General features: G+C 48.2%; 1 protein-coding gene across 4 annotated transcripts in view; it reads right to left on the bottom strand.

The window, feature by feature from the left end:
- Nucleotides 1-17,386, bottom strand: part of zeb2a (zinc finger E-box binding homeobox 2a) — a 49,491-nt gene that overhangs the window by 6,535 nt on the left and 25,570 nt on the right. For all 4 annotated transcript variants that reach the window (XM_076993405.1, XM_076993407.1, XM_076993404.1 and 1 more), the window contains 5 exons: nt 6,526-6,744; nt 4,014-4,082; nt 2,684-2,878; nt 2,133-2,347; nt 175-283 (listed from right to left, as the gene is read on the bottom strand). In XM_076993405.1, the coding sequence (XP_076849520.1) occupies nt 175-283; nt 2,133-2,347; nt 2,684-2,878; nt 4,014-4,082; nt 6,526-6,744 (807 nt within the window). The remainder of the gene's footprint in view (nt 1-174; nt 284-2,132; nt 2,348-2,683; nt 2,879-4,013; nt 4,083-6,525; nt 6,745-17,386) is intronic.

Below are 17,386 nucleotides of genomic sequence, written 5' to 3' on the forward strand. Positions count from 1 at the left end.
AATCACATTGCTGCATAACTAGTATGAAAGTTAGGCAATGGTCCTTGTGACATACGTTTCAGAATGAAAATCACCAGACAAGGTCGTCTGTTTTGGTGATTGAAATCATCAGCCGTCAAGCACTTATCTCAACACCTCACAAAATGGCGCCCGCTGACACATTTGGCTACGTACCGCTGTGGATGCGGAGGTGCTCCTTCAGGTGGTGCTTGTATTTGAAGGCCTTGCCACACTCTGTGCATTTGAACTTGCGGTTGCCAGCTCCTTCATTCAGCATCTGTGGCTGTAAGGAGCAGAAGCATTGAGACAAATCGTCATGTAAGGCCATCCGTGGAGTTTTTCCAGCACATGCCCACGGCAGTTAGGAGTTCAAAGAAAAGCTAAATATAGATGATCAAAACCTAAGGAGCATTAGAGATTAATGTAATTGCATTAAACTGTGTCAATAAAAGTACATGTCTCGCTTTCAATTCAAATGCGAGTAGCCCATCATCCTGAAATTAATTGATTACATGTGGACAATTATTGGGGTCTTTTGCATCTTTAACATGGGACCAGACAAGCAGTGCACTTCTCAATCATTCTCAAACTTGATTTGAAGAGGGGAGTGTGGGCAGACCTGCTATTCACTCGCTCAGAATTAAACCGTAGGTGCTGTTCCTACATATGAAATTCAAATGTGAGCCACAGATGCACAACGAAAACAACAGAACTCACTCATGCACTCTACTCGCGAGCACAAAGGTCTGTGAAAAACGTGTGGGAGTCCAGGAGGCCATGTTTGATGGCCAAAACGTACATCGATGAACAGAACTCACTCCTCCAAAAGACCATTGCTAGTGGGAGAGCATAATCTGATAAGGGTAGTCATAAGTATTGCTGGGAATTGTGTACTGTAAAGTGTGTACACAAATGTAAATGCTACACCCACTGTAAAGCCCAGAGTAAAACTATCAGGGGGAAACCTGGGCAATTGCAGCCAAAGCCTTGCAGGAAAACATTTCTGGAAAGCAAATAAACAAACATTTAAAGTCATTTGCGGATTACGATATGGTAGATCACCAGGCTGAAAGCCATCTGGACATGTTTAAGTCACTCTGGAGAGGTGTGTGTTTGTGAAGGGGAGATTAGGACAGATAAGAGGGCAGGTTGGGTAGTCCATTTAGTTCTTTTGCAATGTGACTGCATTCAGAGCTTCAAAGTTTACAGCCTGAATGCAAGATATCCTGTTAGAATCCAATTAAATGCGTGGGAGTTCATTTACCACATGAAAAACAGACCTTCCACCTAAAAGAAAAGGGCTGCAAAGGAGGCTCTGTTTTTTCTAAATCAGCCCATGTAACCGCTGTTTTAGTCACACGGGTCTCTGGCTGCCCCGAGAGCAGTGAGAAAGACCGAAACTAATGTCAGCGCTGGGCGCATGTTTGGAGTCTGAGTCCTCTCCAGCAGCAGCTGATGCAGAACGTCTATAGAACTCAATGTGCTAGAACATCCCACACATGCCTGAGTGTGGGCGGACACACCGGGGAGGACGACCGTGCACAGCTGCGGCAAGGGGTGCGAGAGAGACGCGTTTTAAGGAGACTCCTGGGACCGCACACGCTCTGTACGCGAAACCAGCGGAGCCAGAAACGAGCTTAAAAAAGCGCAGTCCCTCATTAATTAATGCAAAGGGCAACCGTATAGAGTGAAGCTACGCAGTGAAATCAACTGTCTTTTGTTTGGCAAGTTTTGTCTGCGGTGAGGTCAACAGCTGCTTGCTCTTTGGATGAGCTCAATTGTTCCCGACACTGTCAAGACGCAACGGCGACCTTCTGTGCTTTCATGTTTCAGTGAAATCACTCTGTTTAAATAAACAAACTAACTTTAAACAAACAGGATTACATGTTTTACTGTTTTTTTTTTACCCTCACATTATCATTTTTGTTTGTTCACATCTAGAGATTTCTGTGGCTCCATATATCGAACTTTCAGGGTATATAATGTCCTGGAAGATCTGTCCATTCGAACACCTACCTACCCAATTAGAAGGCTACCTGCCGACTGAAAGCCATTGATTGGATGATATAGGGAGTGAGGACGGGGAAGTGGGTGAAGCAGGAGCCTGGGTTCACCCGGTCACCTGGGCTCACCTGGTCTCTTGGTGGTTTGTGGGTGGCCATGTGGCGTTCCAGCTGAGTGCGATAAGCGAAGGCGTCACCACAGAGGGGACATGGGAAGCTCTCCTCGTTCTTCTCATGCCGATACTTGATGTGCTCCTTGAGGGAGGTGAGCCTCTTGTAGCCCCGGTCGCAGTAGGGGCAGGTCAATAGTTGGGCAAAGTCATCTGGTGTCCTCAAAGCCAGATCTAGGCGGGGGAGGAGGAGGGGTAGGGGAGGGGAGAAGTTTAAACCATCAGCACATGTTATACAAATGGGCACCATGTTTAGTTACAGGGCACGATTTAGAACGGGGACCTGGAGCTATTGATTGTGTAAATGGAGGTCTCTGGTGAAATCAAATAAAAGACCTCGGAAGCGATGCTTGGCGAAATGATGGTGCCCACGGGAACGTTTTTCGTTTTCTACATTTCCATAAGGGCTCGTAAGCGAGACCTTCCCGGTGACACACAATGGCAACGTATTCAACAGATGATTCTATTTAGCCTGAAAAGGTCTCTGTGCATTCCTTGACAACTACTCACCATTATCATTGTCATCCTGTCCATTGGCCTCTGGAGTTCCCAGTCTGGTACCTTCCTCCGGGTCTTCTGGGTAAATTATGGCTGTGTCTCCACGTTGCAGGTATTCAGCAATGCTGGCCTCGTTGCTTTCGCTTCCCTCCAGCTTCCTCTTGGCAAAATAACTCTCCAACTCAGAAGTGGCATCCACACCCTTGACTGTGCGCAGAAGAGTGAGGAAGAAATAAATTAAGCCCCTGGTTCTCTTTACTTGTCAGTGGAAAAATCCCAGCTGGACATTAGGAAGCTGCCTGCTCTAAATGTGATGTAGTGGAGAAGAAACCATTAGGAAACCTTTAAAGGCGGAAGTATTTATTTAAGTTACAATGTAATGGCCACTTTAAAGACAAATAGCAGGCAGTGTGATCATTGAGCACTCTTCAAACGTCCTCTTGAATGTTGGAAAAGGCTTTAAACATTTGCAGCATTGTGGGTAATTGGTTTATCTGGCAATTAGGCCTGCTTGGGTAACTGATCTCACTCTGCATGACCCATCATATACTTAAAATCAGACCCAAATCTAATATTGAGCCATGCGTTATGTACAATCACACAAAACAGGGTTTTCCGATAAACAATAAGATGTAGTACTAATTATAGTTGAAAGATATCACTGCATTCAAAAGACAAGAAGGGTAGAACACAACCTTTTAGATATTTGAGCATATAAAGATTGTATAATGATTCAGGATTACATATAAAGAATTTGCAGGAAAATGTAATCTGCAATAAAATTATAGGAGAATGTCCTGGATCTGTTTTTCTTTGACAGGTTTGTTGTAACAGTGACCAACAGCAGCAGTGGGACCTTCCAATAAGCAAATGAAAATTTTATTGTGTCATTGAAAAACCAATAGGAAAGAACATGGACAGAACAAATTCGATTTGGCCCCAAACTTAATTTGGTGGCAAAATGTGATTTGCTGTGCAACTCCCGCTCACCTTACAAATGTTTACTTTCCATCTCTTCCTGATACGCATGTGGCAGCATTATGTTGCATGCCTGTGTGTGTGTGTGTGTGTGTGTGTGTGTGTGTGTGTGTGTGTATGCTTGCAGCCTTCAGCACACATGGATAAATGTCACAATATAACCTGGTAAACCAGCAAATTAATCCATAATCAATAAATGGATCTTTGGATAATTCTGAAAGCTTGAGCTCTTATTTGCCAAAGTGGTTCATTATTTTTATATTTTTCAACTCCATGACATAAAAATGTAATAAAAAGCAAAGAACATGTTTTGGTCCTCTGTATTAAACACACAAAAGCAATAAACAGCTCAACATGGACACACCTGTTCCATTTTCAACTCCATGTAGAGAGACATCAGGGCTCAAAGGATTGTATTCATCCTTCCTCTCCTCTGGAGAGAGAGAGAGAGAGAGAGGGAGTGAGAGGTGGAGTGAAACAACCAAATGAAGACATCATCAAACATAATAAAAATCATTTTTACTCTCACTGTGATGTCAATCAACATAATCAAGGACCACAAAGCCTACATCAACCAGGAAAGAAGAACACCTTTAGATGTAATGAAATTTCCACTGGGGAAATAATCGCTGACTTAATGTTTTGGGTCTAAAGATCATGAGTGAAGAACACAGTAATGGAGATGTCTTTCTCTGTGATCACGGCGCCGAAAATCAGATCAAGGTATTAAAGTGAGGAGGGGTGCAGTGTCTCTAGGGAAGATACGCAGACACTGCGGCCATTATGCTGGTTCTTCTGACTGGTGCGACCTCTTACTGGCAGACACTAGTCTCACAAGCTTCCCCCTCAAAATCTACAGCAGGTCTGCCACAACCAGACAGGAAAACAAGAGGACTCCATATTCCAAACACACACACACACACACACACACACACACACACACACACACACACACACACACACACACACACAAACACACACACACACACACACACACACACACACCACCCAAGCATTAGTGCTGTTTAATTTCTGAACTGCTCATGGTTTCCTTCCTCATTATCTGAGCATGACAACTGAGAGCTTTTTGAAAGTCTCTCCTCTCTCTCTCTCTCTCTCTCTCTCTCTCTCTCTCTCTCTCTCTCTCTCTCTCTCTCTCTCTCTCTCTCTCTCTCTCTCTCTTCATTTTAATTTTCTCACTACTCTTTCCTATTTAAAAGATGTCTTTTCAGACTTTAAGAGCAGCTATTTAAAAAAGAATGCCTCTTAAAGGCATACATTGTATTTCAAAAAGAACAAAAGCTTCAGTCAGTTTTGAATCATTTCAATTTTTTTAAGTTTGCAACAGACAAGTCATTTGCTAATTGGGATCTTGCCTTAGCAAAACTACTGGTAGTGAAACGTTTTCCTTCTGCATTATACAGATAAACGTTAAAGGCCTCAAGCCTTTCGGAGTATTCCCCTGAGCAAACTTGAATTAGAAGCATCGTGCTCTCCTATGACGTACACAAGCTAAACTGCTTCCTTAGTACATACTAGCATTAGCTAGCATGAGGATATCTTAGGGTCGTGTGAAGACCCGAGCATCGTGGGAGTTTTTCTCTGAGGTAAAATGGCGGGAGTTACCATCAATCCTTATTTGAAAGATATTGCACAAACTATGAGAACCATTAAGCCTTTTCCTCGAGAGACAAAATGGCCACAATATCCGTAGCTCAGTTCTGCTTATGGTAGCTGCAGTTCGTTTTCAGTGTGATTTTCAAGCACCACAGTTTAAGTCTCTTCTCTCTTGTGGTACAGACGGAAGTGATATGTATCTTTACGTGGTTCCGCTAATCTTGGTGCATGGGTCAGTTTGTGAAGTGCTATGGCTAAACACCAGTAGTATACCGACATAACAACTTTACTGACAGTCACAACTCCTCTGCAGTTGACTAATAAGAAATCTAATCTACATTTACAGGAAGGTATAAGAAGACATATGCCAATTTTGCATCTGTTACCACTTGCAATGCATACCTCTTAAAACGAGGAAGTTTTTGATTGCCTATAGCTGTATATGTTGATTCACACAGCACCCAGTGGTGTAACATTGCCAGCATACCCAGCCGGCTGCTTGGCATTCTTTAAGGCCTAAGTCACTGATGTTTAACTTCGGGAAATTTAACTTCAAACATATTAATCTTGGCTGCGTTTCAGAGCCTAAACTAATAAGCTGTCATTGTTGTATTTTCGTAGCAGTAGCTTCTATATGAAGCTGTTAATTGGGATATAACAGAGAGCTTAGATGACGTTCGTTATTCAGCATATATTTGTATGAAAGTAAGTTACACAAACCAGGCCCCCAACCCAAAGCCATGACTCACGTGACCCTTATTAAGTGTTACGTAGCTACGTAGCGCATACGGCTAAATGATTATCTGAGACTGATCGCCGGGGGTCGGTCATTTTAAGGAAAAATTTGTGCGGCTCACTTGAGCTGTCGCTCCAATCCGTAACTGTCAGCGAGGCCCGTGGTCGTGAGGAGCCATTACGCATATAAATGGCTATCACGATGCTAAAAATTTCATTTAACGTCCTAATGAGTGCTTGGCACGGTCGGCTCATATTAAATAATGTCGCTCGGATCCTAATTAAAAGAATTTGTCTTCTCAGCTTTGCTAACTGTGGTCTCGTCATTTACACTGATGGCTTCTGAAACTTAGAGTGGGGGAGGAAGATGGTGCAGTCAGGTGTACGCGACGTGGGCTGATGTTACTGATAACGAGTAAGCTGAGAGTTTAGATACTTATCTCATGTAGAAATTTTAATTCTAGAAAAACAGAATTGCCAGTAAATCCCTCTGAAATGCAGACGTGGGAGGGCGAGTGTCTCACCTGCGCCGTTAAGATCAGCGTGGTGCCAGATGTGGAGACCGGCTGCGTCATGGTTCTCGCCTTCCTCGCCCCCCCTGCAGGAGAGCAGGGCATGGGCCACGCGGGGCGAGGCCTCGCGGCTGGGCACGCCCACCGGGCTGCCCTCGCCCTCCGACCCGGGGAGCCTGTCTTCTTCATCGGAGCCAGAGCCGACCTCCAGCACGCTCTCATAGCTCAGCACTGCGGAGACAGAGGGAGGGAGAGGCGGGGTTAGCGTCTCCACCAATGGCGGCGACCTCCTGGGTTTTGGGGCGGAGTCCAGTCGACCCACGGAACCTGGCCACCATGACATTGGGCAGGACGAGCGGGCAGATTCAGGTCTAGCACCCACATAGTCGGGGTCAGATCACTGCCCGACCCGATGCACAAAACAACGTGACTGTTTTGGGAGTCGGACACAGCGTGGGAGAATAGGATATCGCTCTCCTCTCATGTTCTCCTTTAAAATAAAATACCCCCCCCCCCTTCTCTCCCCCACCTCCGATCTTCAAAACTCTAGGTAGTCCGGAAAACTCTTTATTCTTAATGGACTTAGACAATTAAGCAAGTAAGTGTCTGTAACAACATTTGATATGCGACATCTGAAGCGTTTCGTTTAGGGGGAGCCAGAAAGAAGAAATAAAACGCGGAGGAAATGGAACGGGCGAGGGGGCAGTCGCGGCAGAAAAGGACCCTGACGTCATGGGAACCACGGGACGGTGCTTAGGTTCAGTTGAAGTTCCCCCGCGTGGGTAACCGAGCGCCCTCTCGCTGGACCTCGCCTGCTACCTTATCTGTCAGGCGCGGTGCCAGGCCGGCGAGGGCGAGGGGCCGAGCGTCTGCTGGCCACATCTGAGATCTAATTGCTGATGTGGAGGTGGTTCTCTGGTTCTCCCCCTCGGCTGTCTGCGCCCCCACGCCGACTGCTCTGCCTCCCGACCTCTGCTCCTGTTCCCAGCTCGTTGGCTTCGGACGAAGGGGAAAGAGCAGGCTGTGGAAGATCTCTTTCCCCTCTACCTTAACCCCTCCCTAATCCCTTCCCAGGGCCCCATTCATTTAACTAAATACCCACACCGGGTTATTTATTTATTTTGCTGTTTTTTCCTCTTGAGTTCCCAGGCAAAAAAACAAAAAAGACTCAACTCTGCCGCCATCTCCCCTCCCCCTAACCTCCAACCCCCCCCCCCCTCGCTGAGGACCCGCCAGGGAAGGAGGAGATTAGCCGGCACGTAGCTGATCATAATATGATCTTTGTCCGATCGGCGCGGGCTGCATTTGCCGAGGGACGGGACAACTGTGTAACAGGTGCAGATTAAAAGGGGGAACCGTCCCGTGGTCCGAGGGATGGTCGCAAATGGCCCGGCCCCCGCCTGAATACCACAAAGAGAGGGGAGAGGTAGCAGGGCGGAGGGGGACGTGGGAGGGGGCGTGGGGGCGAGGGGGTGTGGGACAAAAAGATTTCTTACTAAGAGGTGTGACCGGTGGGATTATTTAGGGGCAACTTTGGGAGGGTGGGGGGTTAAGACGCCCCCACCCCTCTCCGTTCTAAAATGAAAGCGAGAAGGAGAGAAAGAGAGAGAGAGAAAGACATTAAGGGAGTGGTGGAAAGCAAGACATAAGAATCTCTTTGTGTGGTCTGGATATACCTTGGACATATTGCAACTTTATATTGCTCTGTCTCTTGTTTTCTTTCTCTCATTCTCTCTCTCTCTCTCTCTCTCTCTCTCTCTCGCTCTCTCTCTCACTCTCTCTCGCTCTTTCTCTCCGTCTCTCATGTCCAAGCCAGTAATAACTTCACCCACTTCTCCAAAAAGCCCCTTCACTCAGGTACGACATTAAACACAGGCCAGAGCTGTAGAGGAGAAACCTCGGCGCTGTGAGTGCTGGGCGCCTGAAGCTGACCTGTGGGAGTTCTTCCAAGAGAAAAGCAAAAGTGGGGGAGGGTTGTGAAGGGGAGCGAGAGAATGAATCCCGAGGTCACGGAGTTGAATATTAATAACAGGCAACCGCTGAGCTCTTTGACTTTAAGAGGATTCATGACACATGCCCACACAAAATGCTAAACACAGCCATCTACCTCTTATTTTACCGTCTTCGTTCCTCAGGCAAAGATATGAGCTAGTTACAGAGATGGTGCATTCCAAATTACATAGCCAGCGTGCTTGAGTACACGGCTGCTAAGGAGCCGCTATCTCTTTTAGCATTAGAGGGAGTCTCTGTGGCTTCAATGCTCTCATTTCCTCATGATTATACTGACTGACTCTCCCGTGGCACAAATAGAAGCAGGACAATGTTTAGGTCTGATGAGTGGCTCGGAGGAAAAGTACGGGAAGAGAAATGTTTTGACTCATGTCAAACAGATACTTGGCTAGCTGAGTGTGTGAGTGTATCAGTGTGTGTGTGTGTGTGTGTGTGTGTGTGTGTGTGTGTGTGTGTGTGTGTGTGTGTGTGTGTGTGTGTGTGTGAGGCTGCAAGTGTGTGCAAGACACAGAAAAAACAGCACTCCCCACACTTCCCTACACAAAAGCAATCCATCACACTGTTTAGCTCTGAGGTCAAATGGGTCTGTCGGTGTAGCAGATGAGACAGGAATATGAGCTTTTGTGAGTGAGTGTGTGAGTGTTTCGTCAGCAGCACATTGTAATGAAGAAGTTATTTAAAAAACAGCTCGAGATAAAGAATGTGGAGCAAAGACCTAGTAGCTTACAACAGTTTTTTTTCTCTGTCTTCCAATATGAATCAGTGATTTAGACTTGCCAATCAGATGCACCCACCTTGGGTGGACCCGCCCCTTTAGTGATCTTATTGGCCACCGTTCCATACTGCTATTCTGCCAGCTGTCCTGCCTTGTAATGTCTGCAGTGAACAGCCCATTGTATTCACCCCAGAGACAAAGAGGCCACCTCATTCTCTCATTCTCTCTCTCTCTCTCTCTCTCTCTCTCTCTCTCTCTCTCTCTCTCTCTCTCTCTCTCTCTCTCTCTCTCTCTCCCCCTCTCTGTGTGCCGCGTTGTATTCTCTGAGCAACCCCACCTATCATTATCCTATCCGTCCTCTGAGAACACGGAGCAGACCTCACCCTTCTCAAATGTTCAATCATTAAGAAGCCAAAGCAAAGAAAATACTCAAATACAAAGGCGATTCAAGACCAGCTACCCGCCACTGAATATTACACCAGTGAAGGTTCACGCCACATTTCACAAATGAGCTCCAAATACTTCAGATATATCTAAACCAAATACCTTGTCTCTTTCCAGTGTTAAGGGTCTATGAAGTCAACCCCTCTTCCAAATGGCCTCCACTTATCAGGCAATGTTCACACACTCCACAACCTTGAGGTGAACGTGCTCACGCCGTCCTTCAGAGCTGTTTGCCTGCATGGACAGGTTGTGTGTGTGTGTGTGTGTGTGTGTGTGTGTGTGTGTGTGTGTGTGTGTGTGTGTGTGTGTGTGTGTGTGTGCTACCTATCGTTGTATCCACTCAGCTCTTCTGCAGTGCCCATATTCCCTGAGCGTCGGCGAAACAGCAGAAGACGTGCACACACACACACACACACACACCTGCGGTGGCTCCGTCGTCTGTTAGCGTAGCTCCATCCCGCACACACGCACGAACAGCTGACCTGTACCTGGGACCAGGTACACCGTCCCCAAATTCACACGGATCGGAGGAACTGTTGGTCGTTGAGCCACCGCCTCGCCGCCCGTTCCACACCTCCCCAGTACCTCCATCCCTCTCTTTCTTGTCGTCCGTGCGAGCCGGTCTCCATGTTCCGGGCACACACCAACCGTTTCTCCATATCAAAGAGAGGAGGCAGGTCTGCACCAGGTGCGTCTCGCCCTCTCTGTGTCCGCCACGGCAGTGAAATCAGCTCACGGGAGCTGGCAGAAAATAACCAGCCCTCTCTCTCTCCCTCCCTCCCTCCCTCCCTCTCTCTCTCCTGTGCATCACCTGAGCGAGAGAGAGAAAGGAGGGGGGAGGAGGGAGCTGACTAGGTGAGACAGTGGTGTATGAAAGGAGGTCGCAGCCTGCAGGCTACAGCTTGAATCAGCCACTTAAATCAGCTCAGTCTGGTGCACAGGGAGGCAGCAGGTTGATGTCACACGGTTCACGGCAGCCCAGGTGAGGCAGCGCACCTACAAGGCGACCGCAGGCGCCCGACTGGCCTGGTCCTTCTGACACACACAGTTTGGTGGAGTCATGGTGGAACTCCACTTGTTGAAACTGACAACAATGAGTTTTATTTGCTGATGTTTCAGAGTTGTAAGTAGCTGGGTTAGTCAGTGTGATATGAAGAATAATAAAGAGCAGGAAGCAAGATGCAGTGGTGTTTCCGACGCTGCCCTTGAGTGACTCAAACACCGTGTGGATTCACTGAGGCCAATATGTCTGGCTGGAACTGTGGAAACAGGGTGAGTGAGAGATCTGTTGATGTCTGCCTGTGGTTGGGAGGACTAGTGGTGTGTGTGTGTGTGTGTGTGTGTGTGTGTGTGTGTGTGTTGGGGGGTGGGGTGGTTTTAAGGCCAGGCTGCCAGAGAGAGGTCAGTGGTCAAAGTGGGGACGCACGGTGCCTGGGGTGGAAGAGGGGGGGCCTTTGTGCTGCCTGCCATCTTCAGTGCAAACTCAGCTATGCGTGAACCATTATGGCCAACCTGGCCAGAGACAGAGGGAGTGTGTGTGTGTGTGTGTGTGTGTGTGTGTGTGTGTGTGTGTGTGTGTGTGTGTGTGTGTGTGTGTGTGTGCGTGGCCAGTGATAAAGCACAGCATGGCGATATGCAATATCAATCTATAAGGGAGTAATTGGAACCTGTGTGTTTGTGTGTGTGTGTGTGTGTGTGTGTGTGTGTGTGTGTGTGTGTTTGTGTGTGTGTGTGTGTGTTTGTGTGTGTGTGTGTGCATGTGTGTGCATGTGCTCACAAGTTTGTTTGTGTGTTTGTGTGTGTGTGTGTGTGTGTGTATGTGCATGTGTGGGTGCACACTTGTGTATTTGCTCACATGTGTGTGTGTGTGTGTGTGTGTGTGTGTGTGTGTGTGTGTGTACAGGCGGTGCATAGGCTACACACTCCTCCGTCCCTGCCGTGCGAAGGCAACAGTAGCCTCTGCTCCTAATTGAATTAAACTCCCATTTGTCTACAGTAGGACCCCCATGCAACAGGCTGGAGAAGAAAAGGGAGGAAAGAGACAGACAGGGGAGGGGGGGGGTGAGGGGGGGTGAGGGGGGGCTCCTAGGTTCACTCATGCCGCCAGACGGCCCACCTTTCCCCCCCCCGCCCGTTCACAGACCCACCATCTGTGCCCACCACATGCACATGTTACCCCCTCTCCCTCTCGACAACTGTTCTGGGCCTCCACTAGCCTTGTGTGCGTATACGTGTGAGTGTGTGTGTGTGTGTGTGTGTGTGTGTGTGTGTGTGTGTGTGTGTGTGTGTGTGTGTGTGTGTGTGTGCTTTCCAAATGCTAGGGAGAGACACACAATGGCTTGCTAGCCTACCCCGAGGACCAGGAAAAGCAGGAAAAAGTCAAGCAAACAGTGTGTGAGGAAGATAAAGAAATCGTGTCTTCCTGTCACTCAGCTCGTCTCGGAGAGGAAAAATAACACAAACAGCAAACTGGCTGACAGAACAAACACTTGAGAGGAAGCTTCATGAATTCCACCGCCTGCTAAAATCACCTCCTGTCCCATTTTGTTTCAGTATATCTGGAACATATCAGGTGAGCAGAGCCCAGAAACGGACTCGGGGTGGCAGATGAGTTAGACGAGTGTTTTTCCCCCCTTTTTTAAAAAGGGGGAGTTAATATGGGTCAATTAATATGCAAATCTCCCGGCAGATGCTCAGTGGCTCTCAGCGTGTGATTGGCCCGTCGGTCACTGGCTGTTCAAACAGTTTCACAACCAAAACAACACCAGGTTCCCCTCAGAGACGTGGAGCCCTCTTCTCCCACTACACCAGAACTGCTGCACTTTCTCCACATAAAATGGCCGCTTCTTCTTCTCCAAGGTTTGTCAGGAGAACTGTATATTTTCCATCTCTGGCCATGTTTCTAGTGTTTACAGGATGAGCTTATAGCCCACTAAACAAGTCTGTGTAGCTGTGAGTATACCCACATGCGCATTTCCATTCTTGATCTTTATTGCTTTTTGGGCCGCTTCCCAAAGCCTTGTCTCGCTTTCTTGCTCTCTGTGTGTGATCAGTTAACAGGGAAAAATGACTAAAAAACTTGCTTCATTTCAACATTTCAACGCTGGGAAAAAGGCAGAAAAGAAAGAAGATGAGCAGAGTGCAGGACAGAGGAGGCCGTGCTAACGGGGGTCTGTTCCTCTAAGCTGCTGCCACAGGTGATTGTTGGTGTTTTTTGGGGTTTTTTTGCGAGCGAACAGCTACAGACGGGCCAAGAAGCAGGACCTCAAAGTGAGCTTTAAAAGGAGGTTGGCGGCGGGGAGACAGGTTGCTCATGAAATATTCATGCGAGGAGCGGAATTCGCCATCCATCCCAGGCTACACCACCCGCTCCACCGCCCCCACTCGCAGTCCCGCGAGGGAGTGCATGCCTGCAGGATCCTGAGCCCTGAGCACTGCTCACGCCACTGCTCACACCACTGCACACGTCACTGCTCACGCCACTGCACACGCCACTGGCTCACGTCACTGCTCACGCCACTGCACACGCCACTGCCACTGCTCACGTCACTGGCTCACGTCACTGCTCACGCCACTGCACACGCCACTGCCACTGCTCACGTCACTGGCTCACGTCACTGCTCACGCCACTGCACACGTCACTGCTCACGCCACTGCACACGCCACTGGCTCACGTCACTGCTCACACCACTGCACACGCCACTGCCACTGCTCACGTCACTGGCTCACGTCACTGCTCACGCCACTGCACCTGCCACTGCTCACGTCACTGGCTCACGCCACTGCACACGCCACTGCTCACGCCACTGCACATGCCACTGCTCACGTCACTGCACACGCCACTGCACACTCCACTGCCACTGGTCACATCACTGGCTCACGTCACTGCTCACGCCATTGCACACGCCACTGCACACGCCACTGCTCACGCCACTGGCTCACGTCACTGCTCACGCCACTGCTCACGTCACTGCACACGCCACTGCTCACGTCACTGCACACGCCACTGCTCACGTCACTGCACACGCCACTGCTCACGCCACTGCACACGCCACTGCTCACGTCACTGCACACGCCACTGCTCACGCCACTGCTCACGTCACTGCTCACGCCACTGCACACGCCACTGCTCACACCACTGCTCACGCCACTGGCTCATGTCACTGGCTCACATCACTGGCACGCTGGGGGCAGTCATGGCCTGGTGGTTAGGGAACTGGTCTTATGACCAGAGGGTCGTGGGTTCGATTCCCAGACCTGAGGCCATGACTGAGGTGCCTTGATCAAGGCACCTAACCCCAACTGCTCCCCGGGCGCCAGGCTAGGGCTGCCCACCGCTCTGGGCACGTGTGATCCACAGCCCCCTAGTAATCACTAGTGTGTGTGTTCTAACTGCACAGATGGGTTAAAGTGGAGGACAAATTTTGATTGCGGTGAAAAATCACAATTGACAAAAAATGGCACATTTTCACTTTTCTCTACAAACGCCACTGCACACGTGCAATCACACTAAAACAATAAAATAATCGATCTGCAACTTCAGACATTTTGTGTTGCAGAGCAGGCATGTGCACACTGCTCACACCACTGCACACGCCACTGCTCACGCCACTGCAGAGCAGGCATGTGTCAGCCCTACATTTCACAGGCAAACATCGGCATCTATGGTTTCAGCTTGTAATCTTGTGCGACGCATCTTAGATATTGAGCTTAAAAAAAATCCCTGAAAACCATTACTTAGGGATGAGAGACAAGCAGAGAGGCTGAGAGGGAGTGAGAGAGAGAGAGAGGGGGGGGGGGGGGCTCTTGTGATGAGATGGAAATTATATTTTCTGGTTTTGGTTTGGGCAGCAAGTGTTTCAGTATTTTCAGCTATATAGAAACCATGCAGGACAGAGGGTACTGAGGGGACAGAGAGGGACAGGGGGGGACGGGGGGACAGGGGGACAGAGAGGGACAGAGGGGGACGGGGGGACAGAGAGGGACAGAGAGGGACAGGGGGAGAGAGGGACAGGGGGGACAGAGAGGGACAGGGGGGGACAGAGAGGGACAGAGAGGGACAGGGGGGGACAGAGAGGGACAGAGAGGGACAAGGGGGGAGAGGTTCTTCTGGACAGGACATCAGCCTCAATGCTCTTGTTCACCAGTCCTTTCATCTCCTTTATGTAATGCTGAGCAGGTTTTCATTTATCTGCCCTTTATAAGTTATAGTTCTACATCTGCACACACACACACACACAAACACACACACACACACACACACACACACACACACACACACACACACACACACACACACACACACACAGATAGAAGGGAGCTACTTTTGCATATCTTCAAAATACACCAGTCTGAATAAAATTATATTCATACAAGGTTAAACAACTGTCAGTGATTCTGTCATGTCAATATCTTCCTCTTCACCACCCCCACATCTTCATCAAATCACCTCTCCATTGCAAATATCTGTGTATGTGTGTGTGTGTGTGTGTGTGTGCGTCTGTGTGTGTGTTTACATATCTGCATGAACAAACATATCAGTATTAATGCATATATGTCCAGTTGGGTATGAGCCATATTATGTTTGTATCTGCTTTACCTTGTGTAATTGTGTGCATAAGTGTGTGTGTGTGTGTGTGTGTGTGTGTGGGTGTGTGTGTGTGTGTGTGTGTGTGTGTGTGTGTGTGTGTGTGTGTGTGTGTGTGTGCATATTCAATAACATAGTATGAAAAAGGAGCCTGGCTTTAAGTACATGCAAATTCAGATGCGTGTAATCGGGGCAAAATTAATTTTGCTGCCACTGATTACAAGCATTAATTAATCTGTTTGAGGTGCAGACCTAATCTGAGGTTGCATTACACCTCCTGTAAGATTAATTAGAATGCTCCAGTAACACACGGCACTGCCAGGAGAGATTAGAGTAAGCCTTATTTCTTTAACTGAAAAGTTAAGCGAAACCCAAATCATTTGAACGCTTGGGAACGTGATGCTTTGTGGGGAATTGTAAGTACAGTATGCTGCACTGGGGTGCAGTGAGGATTTTGGTCATGCCTTGAATTTATCTAACGGCATATGCAACTTTAAGGCAATCTGTTGACATATTTTCTCCTCTTCCTGTGGGATCTTTTCGGTGTTTACCATCTGTGCTTACTGTAGTATTATTTGAGTTCACCTGTGGAGTGTTCTGTTAAGACCACCTGGGCCTTCTAGGTCTCCTGACATGTTCATGACAGAGGTCAGAGTTCAGAGGTCAGAGAGTTCTTCCTGTGTGGACATCCACGCTATAGCCTATGGACACCGCAGCAAAAACCCTCCAGTTGCCAGCTGACAGTGTAGGTGGGAGCCTTTAAAGAGGTCAGAGAGTGTGTGTGTGTGTGTGTGTGTGTGTGTGTGTGTGTGTGTGTGTGTGTGAGTGAATAGGGACAGCCCACCAATGAGTAACAGAGCCCCCTTGGTACTGGCCGTTCAATCTGAACAGCTCTTTGTAATGTTAATAAGGAAGTAAAACACATCTGTTCAGTACTCCCTCCCACATACATCCTCTCTCTCACACACACACACACACACACACACACACACACACACACACACACACACACACACACACACTTGCATCAGGAGCTTTGTTACCTGAATAGCATCCCTGCCAGGTAACACAGAAGGAAAGGCCCTCTGTCACGGTTTTTATGTTTCCATCCGGCCGATCCCAATCCTGCCCTTTACCCATAAACCCTCAGGGGTCAAATGACCTGTAGTGCAGCAGGGTCCCACACTGAGTGCTTTGGGAACAGAGGGTCACATGACAAACGATGCACATGGTCCAGGCGTTCCCTGTAGTCCGACTCTCATGCAGTTTGTCAGACTATATTAATAAATATATAAGGGGAACTCAGATGTTACCTTGGCAGAGATGCATAGTAAAATAACTTGAACTGTTATATATTGATTTTCTTGAGATATGTATGAAATGACTCCATTATTTCACAACTTTATATTATGCTAAGCCATTAGCAACATGCCAAAAAATAAAATGTAAAATTAGCATCATGCATCTTGTGTGGAATAAAAAATGCAAGCAGGAAAAGCAATAACTAAATACTTTAAACAGAATCTGCACGTGTGGGATCATGTGCTTTATTTATTAATCGGTATATCATTAGTAAGACTTTTGGATTAAAACATCTGTAGGAATCTCTGCCTCGTCAGGGAAGGGCGGGGATTAGGACGAGATCAAAGGAGGAGAAAGCGTGTGTGTGTGTGTGTGTGTGTGTGTGTGTGTGTTGGTGTTTACAGGAACACACCTGGGGTAAAGCAAGGTGCTAATTAGCTGAAGTGGATAATTACAATGTAGATTACGGTAATCAAAAGGTGCTCTGGCACGTATAGTGAACTTCCCCTCCTTAATCAGTCCTGAGGACAGGCGTGTGCACACACACACACACAGACAATACGTGCGAACACACACACACGCGCGAACACACACGCAGCTCCAGTCTGGGGAAGCTGTAAGCCGGCCCTTCGGCTCAGGCTGTTGGGCGGCTCTGTGAGGAGAAGCCGTAAATATTGCGGAGGCTGTTGTCCCCCCCCCACTTCCTGTGTGGGTTGAAGAGGACTGGTCCCTCCTGGCCCCGCCGGCACAGACGCGGCCCACATTCGCTCAGGTCCCAGTCTCCGTGCGAAACTTTCGCCCTCTATGCTTGTGTC

The sequence above is a fragment of the Brachyhypopomus gauderio genome, unplaced genomic scaffold, assembly GCF_052324685.1.
Source record: "Brachyhypopomus gauderio isolate BG-103 unplaced genomic scaffold, BGAUD_0.2 sc112, whole genome shotgun sequence".
NCBI lineage: Eukaryota > Metazoa > Chordata > Actinopteri > Gymnotiformes > Hypopomidae > Brachyhypopomus > Brachyhypopomus gauderio.